Source organism: Bos indicus x Bos taurus, chromosome 11 (assembly GCF_003369695.1).
Source record: "Bos indicus x Bos taurus breed Angus x Brahman F1 hybrid chromosome 11, Bos_hybrid_MaternalHap_v2.0, whole genome shotgun sequence".
NCBI lineage: Eukaryota > Metazoa > Chordata > Mammalia > Artiodactyla > Bovidae > Bos > Bos indicus x Bos taurus.
This window is the reverse complement of record NC_040086.1, coordinates 13,106,889-13,123,014: the sequence shown is the minus strand read 5'-3', so window position 1 is coordinate 13,123,014 and position 16,126 is coordinate 13,106,889. Positions and strand designations below refer to the sequence as shown.

At 36.6% G+C, this 16,126-nt stretch overlaps 1 protein-coding gene across 5 annotated transcripts in view; it reads left to right on the top strand.

Annotated features, from left to right (window-relative positions):
• ZNF638 (zinc finger protein 638) overlaps positions 1–16,126 on the top strand; it is a 90,719-nt gene that overhangs the window by 51,082 nt on the left and 23,511 nt on the right. For all 5 annotated transcript variants that reach the window (XM_027554935.1, XM_027554936.1, XM_027554933.1 and 2 more), the window contains 7 exons: positions 4,146–4,196; positions 5,867–5,938; positions 6,716–6,802; positions 7,230–7,298; positions 7,826–7,863; positions 9,645–9,776; positions 15,356–15,484. In XM_027554935.1, the coding sequence (XP_027410736.1) occupies positions 4,146–4,196; positions 5,867–5,938; positions 6,716–6,802; positions 7,230–7,298; positions 7,826–7,863; positions 9,645–9,776; positions 15,356–15,484 (578 nt within the window). The remainder of the gene's footprint in view (positions 1–4,145; positions 4,197–5,866; positions 5,939–6,715; positions 6,803–7,229; positions 7,299–7,825; positions 7,864–9,644; positions 9,777–15,355; positions 15,485–16,126) is intronic.

The window sequence follows — 16,126 nt, the reverse complement described above, 5'->3', positions numbered from 1 at the left end:
GTGGACAAAGGTGCCTGGTGGGCTGCTGTCAATGGGGTCACACAGAGTCGGACACAACTGAAGCAACTTAACATGGGTGTGTGCATTGGAGAAGGAAATGGCAACCCACTCCAGTGTTCTTGCCTGGAGAATCCCAGAGATAGAGGAGCCTTGTGGGCTGCTGTCTCTAGGATTGCACAGAGTCAGACACAATTAAAGCGACTTAGCAGCAGCAGTAAGCACTTCTGAAGTACCTACTTAGTAGGTACCAGGCCTTGTGCAAGATAATGAAAATACAAAGCCAATTAAAACTCCTTTTGGAGGGTCAAGGTGGGGCAAATTCCAATTTATTCTTTAAGGCCTGTCTCAGAAAATGCTTCTTCTTGATACCTTTCATGACCCTTAGGCAGTTCAGTTCAGTTCAATCACTCAGTCATGTCTGACTCTTTGTGACCCCATGGACTGCAGTAGGACAGGCTTCCCTGTCCATTACCAACTCCTGGACCCTGCTCAAACTCATGTCCATTGAGTCGGTGATGGCATCTAACCATCTTATCCTCTGTTGCCCCCTTCTCCTTCTGCCTTCAGTCTTTCCCAGCATCAAGGTCTTTCCTAATGAGTCAGTTCTTCACATCGTATCTTTGATCTGCTTGCAGTCTAAGGGACTCTCAAGAGTTTTCTCCAACATCATAGTTCAAAAGCCTCAATTTTTTGGCACTCAGCCATTTTTATGGTCCAATTCACACATCCATACATGACTACTGGAAAAACCATAGCTTTGACTGTACAGACCTTTGTCTACAAAGTAATGTCTCTGCTTTTTAACATGCTGTCTAGGTTTGTCATAGCTTTTCTTCCAAGGAGCAAGCATCTTTTAATTTCATTACTGCAGTCACCATCCGCAGTGATTTTGAAGCCCAAGAAAATAAAACCTACCACTTTCCACTTTTCCCTCACCTATTCACTATGAAGTGGTGGGACCAGGTGGGGCCATGATCTTCATTTTTTGATTGTTTGAGTTTTAAGCCAGCTTTTTCACTTTCCTCTTTCACCTTCATCAAGAGACTCTTTAGTTCCTTTTTGCTTTCTGCCATAAGGGTGGTATCATCTGCGTATTTGAGGTTATTGATATTTCTCCCCACAATCTTAATTCCAGCTTGTGCTTTGTCCAGCCCAGCATTTCTCATGATGTACTCTGCATGTAAGTTATATAAGCAAGTGACAATATACAGCCTTGACATACTCCTTTCCCAGTTTTGAACTTGTCTGATGTTCAATGCCTGGTTCTAACTATAGCTTCTTGACCTACATGCAGGTTTCACAGGAGGCAGGCAGAATACCAAGGTGGTCTGGTGTTGCCATTTCTTGAAGACTTTTCCGCAGTTTGTTGTGATCCACACAGTCAAAGGCTTTAACATAGTCAGTGAAGCAGAAGTAGATGTTTTTCTGGAATCTCTTGCTTTTTCTATGATCCAACGGATGTTGGCAATTTGATCTCTGGTCCCTTTGCCTTTTCTAAATACAGCTTGAATATCTGGAAATTCTTGGTTCATGTACTGTTGAAGCCTGGCTTGAAGGATTTTGAGCATGACCTTGCTAGCATGTGAAATAAGTGCAATTGTGTGGTAGTTTGAACATTCTTTGGCATTGCCCTTCTTTGGGATTGGAGATTGGAATGATACTGACCTTTTCCAGTTCTGTGGCCACTGCTAAGTTTTCCAGATTTGCTGGCATATTGAGTGCAGCACTTTGACAGCATCATCTTTTAGGGTTTGACATAGCTCAACTGGAATTCTGTCACCTCCACCAGCTTTGTTTGTAGTGATGCTTCCTAAGTCTCACTTGACTTCCCATTCCAGAATGTCTGGCTCTAGGTGAGTGATGACACCATCATGGTTATCCAGATCATTAAGATCCTTTTTTCCCGGAGTTTTTGTATAATCCTTTTTGTATAATTCTGTGTATTCTTGTCCCCTCTTATTAATCTCTTCTACTTCTGTGAGGTCCATGCCATTTCTGTCCTTTATTGTTCCCATCTTTGCATGAAATGTTCCCTTGGTATTTCTAATTTTCTTTTAGAGATCTCTAGTCTTTTCGCATTCTATTGTTTTCCTCTGTTTCCTTACATCATTCACTTAGGAAGGCTTTCTTGTCTATCCTTGCTGTTCTTTGGAATTCTGCATTCAGATTGTTATCTTTCCTTTTCTACTTTGCCTTTAGCTTCTCTTCTTTTCTCAGTTATTTGTAAGGCCTCCTCAGACAACCATTTTGCCTTTTTGCATTTCTTTTTCTTGGGGATGGTTTTATCACTGCCTCGTGAACAGTGTTACAAACCTCCATCCATAATTCTTCAGACACTCAATCAGATCTAATCCCTTGAATTGACTTGTCACTTGCATTGTATAATTGCAAGGGATTTGATTTAAGTCATACCTGAGTGGTCTAGTGGTTTTCCCCTACTTTCTTCAATTTGTCTGAATTTTGCAATCGGAGTTTATGATCTGAGCCACAGTCAGTTCCCGGTCTTGTTTTTGCTGACTGTATAGAGCTTCTCCATCTTTGGTTGCAAAGAATATAATCAGTCTGATTTCAGCATTGACCATCTTGTGATGTCCATGTATAGAGTCGACTCTTGTGTTGTTGAAAGAGGGTGTTTGCTATGACCAGTGTGTTGTCTTGGCAAAACTCTGTTAGCCTTTGCCATGCTTAATTTTGTACTCTAAGGTCAAGCTTGCCTCTTACTCCAGGTATGGGACTTCCTATTTTTGCATTCCAGTCCCCTATGATGCAAAGGTGTTAGTTCTATAAGGTCTTTCAGGTCATCATAGAACTGTTTAACTTCAGCTTCTTTGGCATTAGTGGTTGGAGTATAGACTTGGATTGCTATGATACTGAATGGTTTGCCTTGGATAGGAACAGAGATCATTCTGTCATTTTTGAGATTGCATTTCAGACTCTCTCGTTGACTATGAGGTCATCATAGAACCATTCAACTTCAGCTTCTTTAGCATTAGTGGTTGGGGCATAGACTTGAATTATTATGATATTGAATCATTGGCCTTGGAAATGAACTGAATTACTACCATATTGAATGGTTTTCCTTGGAAACAAACTGAGATCATTCTTTCGTTTTTGAGATGGCACTCGAGTGTTGAATTTTGGACTCCTGTTGACTATGTGGGCTATTCCATTTCTTCTCAGGGGTTCTTGCCACCAGGAATCAGTAGATACAGTGATCATATGAATTAAATTTGCCCATTCTGGTCCAGTTTAGTTCACTAATTTCTAAAATGTCAGTGTTTATTCTTGCCACCTCCTGTTTGCTATTGCTGCTAAGTTGCTTCAGTTGTGTCCGACTCTGTGCAACCCCATAGATGGCAGCCCACCAGGCTCCCCCGTCCCTGGGATTCTTCAGGCAAGAACACTGGAGTGGGTTGCCATTTCCTTCTCCAATGAATGAAGGTGAAAAGTGAAAGTGAAGTCCCTCAGTCATGTCCGACTCTTAGCGACCCCGTGGACTGCAGCCTACCAGGCCCCTCCATCCACGGGACGTTCCAGGCAAAAGTACTGGAGTAGGGTGCCATTGCCTTTTCCGATCTCCAGTTTGACCACTTTCAGTTTACTTTGATTCATGGACCTAACATTCCAGGTTCCTATGCAGTATTGTTCTTTTCAGCATAGGACTTTTACTTTTGCCACCAGGCACATCCACAACTTGGTGTTGTTTCTGCTTTGGCTCAGCCTTTTCATTGCTTCTGGAGCTATTTCTCCTCTCTTCTCCAGTAGCATATTGGGTATCTATCATCCCGGGGAGTTCAACTTTCATTGTCATATCTTTTTGCCTTTTCATTCTGTTCATGGGGTTCTCAAGGCAAGAATGCTGAAGTGGTTTGCCATTCCCTTCTCCAGTGGACCACGTTTTGTCAGAACTCTCCACCATGACCTGTCCGTCTTGGGTGGCCCTACATGGTATGGCTCATAGTTTCATTGAGTTAGACAAGGCTGTGATCCCTGTGATCAGTTGGTTAGTTTTCTGTGATTGTGGTTTTCATTCTTTCTGCCCTCTGATGGATAAGGATAAGAAGCTTATGCCAAGTTAGCTCTTTCCTAAATGTAAATGATATTTTTTGTAATGTGTTATTGAAGTATTTTTCTTACTATTTTAGCCAAAACTGGACAAACCAAGACATCTGCAACCAAAGTAAATAAATCTTCAGGTATGTTTTCTATATTAGGATGTTAGACATATTAATTAAATTTAAATTGTTTAAGACGGTTATGTCAGTAGTCTTGGATTTCATGTGATAAAGTGTTTGCTGAGTATATACCAATTTTTGAAATTTATAGTCGAGAAAGCATATTTAGTAGACAGTGCTCTTTTCCTGCAGTTACTATAAAAATAAAATAATTTAACTGGCAAACTATTTCTCATGGTGAATATTAGAAATATTTCCCTTTTTCTCTTTTTGGTCTTTTCTGTTTACTTTTCTTTTATAAAATGGCAAATTATGTTCTATTTGCCTTTTTTCGTAGGCTACATTATATTTTCAAGTAACTAATTTAATTTAACCAGTTTAATTTTTTTTCTCCTTGCCCTAGTATTTATCCCCCTTTCTGTTTTTCCTCTACTAGAAGTAGTAAAGTGAATTTCTTTGTGGTAATAGCATAGAATAGTGAAAGAAGAAACATCTTAAGGGTTCATTTGGGCTAAGGTTACTGCAGTGTGACAAAACTTGGGCATGACTAGGAAATGACTGGTTAAATGACAATATAAAGATTAGTATTTCTCTTTTTGAGCAAAAATTAAGGTCTCTCTTTGGATATGAACAGTGAATTTGTAAGCTGTTTTGATTAAATATTATAGATGTCCTAATTCCTTTTAATAACTTTTCAGAAGCATGATCATATTTCAGAGAAGGTCCTGTTAAATAGGGCGATTACCACCATTGTTTATGAATAGGGTAGTGTGCACAGAAATCAGTAAATTTCCCCAGACTTCACAATTTAACTTGGAATTCAGCTTGGATTTAATGACTTCTGATCCTGGGCTTTTCCCTCATATACTGTCTTGCTGCTTGTTGAGAATCCTGTTTCTAAACTTCTTGTTGCTCTCTGAATAAAAAGGTTCAGTTTTTCTTGTTCTCTGGCAGTCTTTTTAGTGACACTTAGATGAAAAAGTCTTTATATAAACATCATTTTGGAATATAGGCAGCAGTAATATATGCATATGTACAAAGTGTTAGAGCAGTTCAAAAAGTTGTGTTAAAATAAGGACCCATTACGAATGAGTCAAAACAATCTTGATGTGGCCTGACCATGATATAGGTATTCTTTAAGGGCTTCCCTGGTGACTCAGCTGGTAAAGAATCCGCCTGCAATGCGGGAGATCTGGGTTTGATCCCTGGGTTGGGAAGATCCCCTGGAGAAGAGAATGGCTACCCACTCCAGTATTCTGGCCTAGAGAATTCCATGGACTGCATAGTCCATGGGGTTACAAAGAGTCAGACAAGACTGAGCAACTTTAACTTTGAAGGGCTTTTTAATTGACTGGGAGCCAAGGAAGTGTGAACTGGGAGGTCCTAAATATAACTGCTTTTGGAACCATTAAAGCTATCATACAAATGTTTTTATATACTGTAGTTAGTAATTTTGCTTCTAGTTGATTTGATTTAAGTAACTTGCCTGAATGCTATTTTTTAAATACCCAAAAAGGGAGGTGAATTATCATTTCTAATTTACCACATAATCTGTGTCCCTAAAAATGATAGCATTTTATGTTTTGAATAAAATATAGTCCGTTGGCTCTTATATCCTTTGTGAGGTTCTTTCAGTATTGTTGATACTAGTTAATAAATAAACCAGTTTTGACTGAGCTTTTGTGATTTAGGGAAGTCAGCGGGTTCTGTCAAATCTGTGGTAACAGTAGCTGCTAAAGGTAATAAAGCTTCAATCAAAACAGGTAAGACTGTTGAAAGGTTATATTAAGTTTATTTATAATTCTGGTTTAAAGAATATAATAAATATCAAAAGCAAGTTTTAAATTTATATAATTTGTATCTAGTAACATCTGGAAAAGTTCAGTAGATACTTCTTTGATACTTAAAACTTAACACACATACAACTTTTGTTTTTAGGTGCTTTGGTCTTTGACAGTTTTTGCCATTGCAGATATTTTTGGAAATATTTCTGACAGCTGTATGATATTAGGCTGCTATCACCACTTCCCCCTTGTTTAATCTTTCTTTTCCTCCTGTTTTTAGAGTTGTCACTTCATATTATCTTTCTCAGCTTATAGAACTCCCTTAATATTTCTGCTTTAAAGATTTTCTTTCCATGTTATAAGAATGTATCCTCCATCAAGAAATGGAACACTTAAGTTGTAACATGTTGAAACTATCATGATCTGTTTATTAATATATTTTCTGAGTAGACTAACGTAATTGTAAAGAATCTTTGTGGAAATAATAAAATAGAATTTTTGTGTGTGATTTTGGTGTGCTTTTGGCACATGAGGATCAAATTTGTGAATCATTAATAACCCTTAACAAAAATTATATCTCAGTTTATATTTTCTTTTAATCTTACTGGTAAACAGATATTGAAAAAAATTAGAAATAAATACATGGAAAAGAGCTCCTTTTATAATGAAGTTGAACTACTTATTTACTGACGTATTAGTATGAAACATGCTAAATGACTGAATAGAGCCTTATAATAATAATTCTACTTTTAAAAGCAAAATCTAGTGGAAAGAAGTCTCTGGAAGTCAAAAAGGCTGGAATTGTCAAGAACAAAGACATTAGTAAATCTGTGAATGTACCAGGTAAGCTTGAATTGCTATCATTCAGTGCTTTTGTTTCATTAAATCCTATCTGTATAATTCGAGGTATATTTTGGAGTCGATGCTTAAAAATTGTTTCAAAGGAAATTTTGTATTAGCTTTGTCTTCAATCAGGTCAGCTTATGGAGACTTGAAATAACAAAAGAACCTAGCTTAAGTTCCTGTTTATATTCATTAGTTTTAATTGTATTAGTGTGTTTTTCTAGACTAATAAGGGCTCAGCTGGTGAAGAATCCACCTGCAATACGCGAGACCTAGGTTCAGTCCCTCAGTTGGGAAAATCCTCTGGAGAAGGGAAAGGCTACCCACGCCAGTATTCTGACCTGGAGAATTCCATGGACTGTATAGTCCATGGGGTCACAGAGTCGGACGTGACTGAGCAACTTTCACTTTCACTTTGATCTTGCAGAAAGCTCTGAAATGAAGACAAATGTGGAAGTCAAAACCACTGAAAATGGAGCTAAAGAAACTATTTCAGGTAGGCAAATAGAAATTTAATTTTGTTCTTTTATGTTTAAAGATGAAAGATTAAAAATAAATTTTACTAAGGTTTTTGTGTCATGTGTGTATATATATATATATTACATATATATATTACATATATATATAAAATATGTTGGAAATGACAACCCACTGCAGTATTCTTGCCTGGGAAATCCCACGGACAGAGGGGCCTGGTGGGCTACAGTCCATGGGATCACAAAGAGTTGGAAACAGCTGAGTGATTCAACAGCAACAACTATAGGGTCATACCTAGGTGAATTTAAGAATATTGTGATTCAGATCTTCACCTTATGTCTTGATTTTGCTCTCAGAAGAAATAAAACTGAATTTATTATTTAAAAGCCAGTTATTTTTGTAACTGTATCCTATTTAAATTTCTCTGGTCTTTTGCCTGTTATATACATTTTCATGAAGCTACTATTTAATCCATTGTGGAATAAAGTTAGATCTTGATAAATAAAATACATTTGTGTGAATTCTTATTTTATTTTGTATCTTCAGCTGCTTTGGAGGCCACAGAAAATGAACCAGTCAACAAGGTCAGTTTTTAATTTCACTTTTTTTTTTTTTTTAAAGCTTAAGAGATTGAGACACAGTGTAGTTTTCTTACTATAAACCTAGGTAAAAAATGTACATATAAGGTATGGTGAAAATCCTGGTCTTTTGTGACCTTGTAAATATGTTTTGAGTTTAAAAATCGTGAGTTGCAGAATAAGTCACAGAAATTTAGGTGCAGATTATCATAAATAAATGTACATGTTATTGAGCATTTCTTTTCACTGAGAAGAGAGTGTTAGGCCAGCTGGGTTTTTGAGTAGAAAAACAACAGAATTTTGTGAAATTTCTTTTTTTCTTTTTTCTTATAGAGGCAAATGGGAGATATGTTAATACTTAGAATACCAGTTAATTTTTTGTATGTTTAGAGGAGCAAGTGGCATTTGCAATTCTATTTCAAGGGCTTTAAGTTCACTTTGTTTTCCTGTGCTTATATGTATCATCTTGAATATGTTAAAATTGCATTAATTTAGAAATTAGTGGTTAAGATCTTGAGACCATTCAGATGCTGAAGATAAGTTCATATTAGAATGGTTGCCCTATTCTTCAAGTAGTAGTTAAGTAGTATGTGTTAACTTACTATTTTGGTTTGAGAAGAATATTTTAAAGCAGCAGTAGAATATTTAGATTTACTTATTGCATTCTAGAAGGAATCATTTGTGAACACAGTTTGCATGCTGTTTAAAAATCATTCTCAACTAGCTTATGAAAATTATAATTTCCTACCCTCTCACCCTCCAGAAAGAAAAGTTAGAAGTTGCCAAATTTACTATAGTGCACTTCTGTGGATTTCACCCAACATCCACTAAAGGAAAAGTTGGCATTTTGGGGGGAGTCATCTTGAAGAATAAAATAGATCTAAGAGAAGAGAAGGCAGAAGTGAAAGTATTTTGTAGTGAGGATTGGGTTATGGAGTAAGGATACTAAGAGACTAGGTAAGCTTTTTTATATTGCTTAAAAGGGATTATTTTACTCAGTATGATAAAAGGATATGCCCTGATTTCCAGTAGTCCTTTATAGATGTGAGAGTTGGACTGTAAAGAAAGCTAAGCGCAGAGGAATTGATGCTTTTGAACTGTGGTGTTGGAAAAGACTCTTGAGAGTCCCTTGGACTGCAAGGAGATCCAACCAGCCCATCCCAAAGGAAATCAGTCCTGTATAGTCATTGGAATGACTGATGCTGAAGATGAAACTCCCATTACATTGGCCACTTGATACAAAGAACTGACTCATTGGGAAAGACCCTAATGCTGGGAAAGATTGAAGGCAGGAGGAGAAGGGGATGACAGAGGATGAGATGGTTGGACGGCATCACTGACTCAACGGACATGAGTTTGAGCAAACTCCAGCAGTTGGTGATAGACAGGGAAGCCTGGGTCGCAAAGAGTTGGACACGACTGAGCAACTGAACTGAACTGAGCTGATTTGGAGCATCAAATATTAGCATCACAAGGCACAGGAATGGGAACAGTACATGAAAGAGTTATTGTCAAAGACAGGCAGCGTTATGTTTTTAAACTTGTTTTTAAATAATGGTTACGAAAGAGAACTAAAGACCTTGACTAGATGACAGAATTATTCTGTATACTTACAGAGTGGGGAAAATGCATTTTGTTTTGTTTTTAATTTGTGGTTTAGACCAACTGTCTGAATTAATCAATATTAAATGCAATTTAAATACTAACAGTGATCTGCAATGTAAAACTTAAATATTTAAGTAAATAACAGTTAAGTTTTAATGTCAATTCTTAAATTTGTTTTGAAGGAAACAGAAGAAATGTGTATGGTACTTATTTCTGATTTGCCTAGTAAAGGATATTCTGTTGAAGAAGTTTCCAACCTTGTAAAACCATTTGGTGGTTTAAAGGATATTTTGATTTTGTCATCTCATAAAAAGGTAAGAGTTGAAAATCGTTGTGAATTCATGTTGTCTGCAAGCTCATTTTGAAAAATATTAACTTTACAAAACTTGGAACAAAGGGTTTAAGAGCAACACCTCAAAATAAGCTGTCTCAAGCTAAGGCATTTTTAAAATACAAAATACAATCTTTGACAAAGGAGGCAAGAATATACAATGGATTAAAGACAATCTCTTTAACAAGTGGTGCTGGGAAATCTGGTCAACCACTTGTAAAAGAATGAAACTAGACCACTTTCTAACACCATACACAAAAATAAACTCAAAATGGATTAAAGATCTAAACGTAAGACCAGAAACTATAAAACTCCTAGAGGAGAACATAGGCAAAACACTCTCCAACATACATCACAGCAGGATCCTCTATGACCCACCTCTCAGAATATTGGAAATAAAATAAAAAATAAACAAATGGGACCTAATTAACCTTAAAAGCTTCTGCACATCAAAGGAAACTATTAGCAAGGTGAAAAGACAGCCTTCAGAATGGGAGAAAATAATAGCAAATGAAACAACTGACAAACAACTAATCTCAAAAATATACAAGCAACTCCTACAGCTCAACTCCAGAAAAATAAACGACCCAATCAAAAAATGGGCCAAAGAACTAAATAGACATTTCTCCAAAGAAGACATACAGATGGCTAACAAACACATGAAAAGATGCTCAACATCACTCATTATCAGAGAAATGCAAATCAAAACCACTATGAGGTACCATTTCACACCAGTCAGAATGGCTGCGATCCAAAAGTCTACAAATAATAAATGCTGGAGAGGGTGTGGAGAAAAGGGAACCCTCTTACACTGTTGGTGGGAATGCAAACTAGTACAGCCACTATGGAGAACAGTGTGGAGATTCCTTAAAAAACTGGAAATAGAACTGCCTTGTGATCCAGCAATCCCACTGCTGGGCATACACACTGAGGAAACCAGAAGGGAAAGAGACACATGTACCCCAGTGTTCATCGCAGCACTGTTTATAATAGCCAGGACATGGAAGCAACCTAGATGTCCATCAGCAGATGAATGGATAAGAAAGCTGTGGTACATATACACAATGGAGTATTACTCAGCCATTAAGAAGAATACATTTGAATCAGTTCTAATGAGGTGGATGAAACTGGAGCCTATTATACAGAGTGAAGTAAGCCGGAAGGAAAAACATCAATACAGTATACTAAAGCATATATATGGAATTTAGAAAGATGGTAACAATAACCCGGTGTACGAGACAGCAAAAGAGACACTGATGTATAGAACAGTCTTATGGACTCTGTGGGAGAGGGAGATGGTGGGAAGATTTGGGAGAATGACATTGAAACATGTAAAATATCATGTAAGAAACGAGTTGCCAGTCCAGGTTCGATGCACGATACTGGATGCTTGGGGCTAGTGCACTGGGACGACCCAGAGGGATGGTATGGGGAGGGAGGAGGGAGGAGGGTTCAGGATGGGGAACACATGTATACCTGTGGCGGATTCATTTTGATATTTGGCAAAACTAATACAATTATGTAAAGTTTAAAAATAGAATAAAATTAAAAAAAAATACAAAATACAGTTAATCACATTTTTAAAGTTTTATTCTATAATCAGGTGTAGTTTTATGGTGAGAAGGATGGATTTCCCCATTAAAAATTTGCTTGAAAATTTAAGAGAAAATACTTTAATAATAGTTTTTTAACAACTTACAAAGTTTTGTTTGGCTGTCTTTACTAGTATTTCTGCTTTTTTTTTTTTTTTTTTTACCATTTATACTCAAATGGGAAATAACCATTTTCAGACTCACACTGATGGAGTCATCAGTACATAGAACCAGCCTAGTTTTATCTGTATGTCTTCAGTTTTCTATAATAAGTGTTTATTGCTTTTGTAATTTTAAAACAAAATGTGTTAATAATGAACAACTTGTAGGAGATATTTATAGGACATGAAAGTTCAGTGAAGTTTAAATAGTGGAAACAGCACCCTAAGAGTGGTGGCACATAGCATTCTTATAGAAAGGAGTTGGTGATCATTAGAAATTTTTGGGAGTGAAACCAGTGTACATAAGAAAACAAAGAAGGAAGGGATAGTAAGTGTAAGTAATTACATTCAGTTTTACCTTATATCAGAAGTAGATTACTTGAATGGTTACACAGTTCTACATTAAAAATCATTGAACTGTACACTTAAACAGGTGAACTTTATGATATGTAAACTATATTTCATTAAAGCTATTTTCTAAAAAGCACATTATTTGTAATGTTTTGAGATGGATAAAAATTGAAAAAATACATTTTTTTAGTATAAGAATTTTATGTGATAATATGTTGACATGGGGGAAATTGTGAAACTCTGGGAATGAATAATTCAGATTCGTAGTTTGCATCATATACCGAAGTGAATGTGCATAAATATAAAATCCGAATACAAATCTAGATTATTTATGCCCAGTTTTGATTAGACTATCAAGTCTAATCAGTTGAATAGACTATTAAGTTTTTGGAGATTAAATATTTTTCTAGATGTTATGTGGAAAAATATCAGATTCACTCATATAAACATTTTAAACATTTTTGAAATTAACATAAAGGAAAATTGAAATAAAAGATTTAAAATATTTGTGTAAATGGGAAACAGAAGATTTGTATAAACATGCTATAAAATACTAAAAGTTTGATAAATATGCTGGCTAATGACATAAAGAGATAACTCATTTTATTAAAACTATAACTATAAATAAAAATATGAACTGTTTTCACCTCATTAACTATCAAACATATGGAACAAGGTTAAATAGTACCCAGGTATGAAAATTAAAACCAAACTGTCAGATCAGATCAGATCAGTCGCTCAGTCGTGTCCAACTCTTTGCCACCCCATGAATCGAAGCACGCCAGGCCTCCTTGTCCATCACCAACTCCTGGAGTTCACTGAGGCTCACGTCCATCGAGTCAGTGATGCCATCCAGCCATCCCATCCTCTGTTGTCCCCTTCTCCTCCTTCCCCCAATCCCTCCCAGCATCAGAGTCTTTTCCAATGAGTCAACTCTTCGCATGAGGTGGCCAAAGTACTGGAGTTTCAGCTTCAGCATCATTCCTTCCAAAGAAATCCCAGGGCTGATCTCCTTCAGAATGGACTGGCTGGATCTCCTTGCAGTCCAAGGGACTCTCAAGAGTCTTTTCCAACACCACAGTTCAAAAGCATCAATTCTTCGGCGTTCAGCCTTCTTCAAAGTCCAACTCTCACATCTATACATGACCACAGGAAAAACCATAGCCTTGACTAGACAGACTTTTGTTGGCAAAGTAATGTCTGCTTTTGAATAGGCTATCTAGGTTGGTCATAACTTTCCTTCCAAGGAGTAAGCGTCTTTTAATTTCATGGTTACAGTCACCATCTGCAGTGATTTTGGAGCCCCCAAAAATAAAGTCTGACACTGTTTCCACTGTTTCCCTATCTTTTTGCCATGAAGTGATGGGATCAGATGCCATGATCTTCGTTTTCTGAATGTTGAGCTTTAAGCCAACTTTTTCACTCTCCACTTTGACTTTCATCAAGAGGCTTTTTAGTTCCTCTTCACTTTCTGCCATAAGGGTGGTGTCATCTGCATATCTGAGGTTATTGATATTTCTGTCGGCAATCTTGATTCCAGCTTGTGTTTCTTCCAGTCCAGCGTTTCTCATGATGTACTCTGCATATAAGTTAAATGGTGACAATATACAGCCTTGACGTACTCCTTTTCCTATTTGGAACCAGTCTGTTGTTCCATGTCCAGTTCTAACTGTTGCTTCCTGACCTGCATACAAATTTCTCAAGAGGCAAATCAGGTGGTCTGGTATTCCCATCTCTTTCAGAGTTTTCCACAGTTCATCGTGATCCACACAGTCAAAGGCTTTGGCATAGTCAATAAAGCAGAAATAGATGTTTTTCTGGAACTCTTGCTTTTTTCCACGATCCAGCGGATGTTGGCAATTTGATAACATAACAAACACCCTCTTCCAACAATACAAGAGAAGACTCTATACATGGACATTACCAGATGGTCAACACCGAAATCAGATTGATTATATTCTTTGCAGTCAAAGATAGAGACACTCTATACGGTCAGCAAAAACAAGACCAGGAGCTGACTGTGGCTCAGACTATGAACTCCTTATTGCCAAATTCAGACTTAAATTGAAGAAAGTAGGGAAAACCACTAGACCATTCAGGTATGACCTAAATCAAATCCCTTATGATTATACAGTGGAAGTGAGAAATAGATTTAAGGGCCTAGATCTGATAGAGTGCCTGATGAACTATGGAATGAGGTTCGTGACATTGTACAGGAGACAGGGATTAAGACCATCCCCATGGAAAAGAAATGCAAAAAAGCAAAATGGCTGTCTGGGGAGGCCTGACAAATAGCTGGGAAAAGACGAGAAGCGAAAAGCAAAGGAGAAAAGAAAAGATACAAGCATCTGAATGCAGAGTTCCAAAGAATAGCAAGAAGAGATAAGAAAGCCTTCTTCAGCAATTAATGCAAAGAAATAGAGGAAAACAACAGAATGGGAAAGACTAGAGATCTCTTCAAAAAAATCAGAGATACCAAAGGAACATTTCATGCAAAGATGGGCTCGATAAAGGACAGAAATGGTATGGACCTAACAGAAGCAGAAGATACTAAGAAGAGGTGGCAGGAATACACAGAAGAACTGTAGAAAAAAGATCTTCACGACCCAGATAATCACGATGGTGTGATCACTCACCTAGAGCCAGACATCCTGGAATATGAAGTCAAGTGGGCCTTAGAAAGCATCACTACGAACAAAGCTAGTGGAGGTGATGGAATTCCAGTTGAGCTATTCCAAATCCTGAAAGATGATGCTGTGAAAGTGCTGCACTCAATATGCCAGCAAATTTGGAAAACTCAGCAGTGGCCACAGGACTGGAAAAGGTCAGTTTTCATTCCAATCCCAAAGAAAGGCAATGCCAAAAAATGCTCAAACTACCGCACAATTGCACTCATCTCACACGCTAGTAAAGTAATGCTCAAAATTCTCCAAGCCAGGCTTCAGCAATATGTAAACCCCGAACTTCCTGATGTTCAAGCTGGTTTTAGAAACCAAACTGTACACTGCTCCAATTTTATACTTAAGAAAATAACAGAACAGAACTTGATAACCGTTACACATTTCTTTGGTTCTTTCTTTCCTCATATTTCTCATATTTTGTCAATCATTGAGTTTATTTACTTGATTCATGATCGTTTATTGTCTGCTACATACTATATACTGCTCTAGGTAGTAAGGATATAGTGATGAATAAGATAAATAAGATTTCCTTAGTGTCATTTACTACAGTGTCCCTTGTTATTCCTCTTTAGTATTGCTTTATGAGTTCAGTCATTATTTCTTGGTTTTAGTTGTAATGTTCTTAGTGTATATGCCTCACCTTTCTAAGGAATGCATTTTTTATTTTAAAAATATTTGGTAAGTTATGAAATTCATTTGACTCATAAGTATTAAATTTTTTAAGGAGAAGTAACTTAATAAGACTTTTTTTTGTTCTTGTCATTTCTATTTTAAAAGGCATTTATAGAAATAAATAGAAAATCTGCAGATTCTATGATAAAATTTTATACCTGCTTCCCAATATCAATGGATGGAAATCAACTCTCAATAAGTATGGCTCCTGAAAACATGAATTTAAAAGACGAGGTAAATAATAGATTTACCATTGTATTTACTAGACTATTATTAAAATTTTTAATCAAATTTATTATAGTCTGTTTTGTTTTCTAGTTTTCTTCTTTGGGTCATGTGTTTTTTCTCGGGCACTAAGAAAGCATCTTCCTTTTTCTCCATAGTCTCCCATCTCATTGTTTGAGAGTTACTTCCATACTGAGGGAATCCAATCCCTCATGTATGGTGGAAGGGATTATTTCCTTTCATTTCTTATAACTGGCTCGTGCTAGGTCTGATCTATTTTAACTTCTGAAATTTCTTCTCTCTTCATCCCATTCACCTTTGCTTCACCTCTTTAAAACTCATACTAAAAATAGTTATTTGTTATATCCTCTGCCTTCAGTTTTGTCTTTCTCAAAACCTTTTTCACAAAGTCATGACACTGGCATAAAATTCAAATTTATTTGAATTTAATTAATTTAGAAATCCTTCATTGTTTCTGTGTGGCCTACAAAGATTTACTGCTAAGAGGCATGAAGCAGAGATACTAGGAATCTCTAGAGAAAGGTGGAAACGCATGTCTTTTGAAAAAGCTTTCCATACAGAATCATTCTACTGTGATATAATTGCTGGGGTAGTTTTATATATGTCAGCATTGAAGAGAAAAAAATTTAA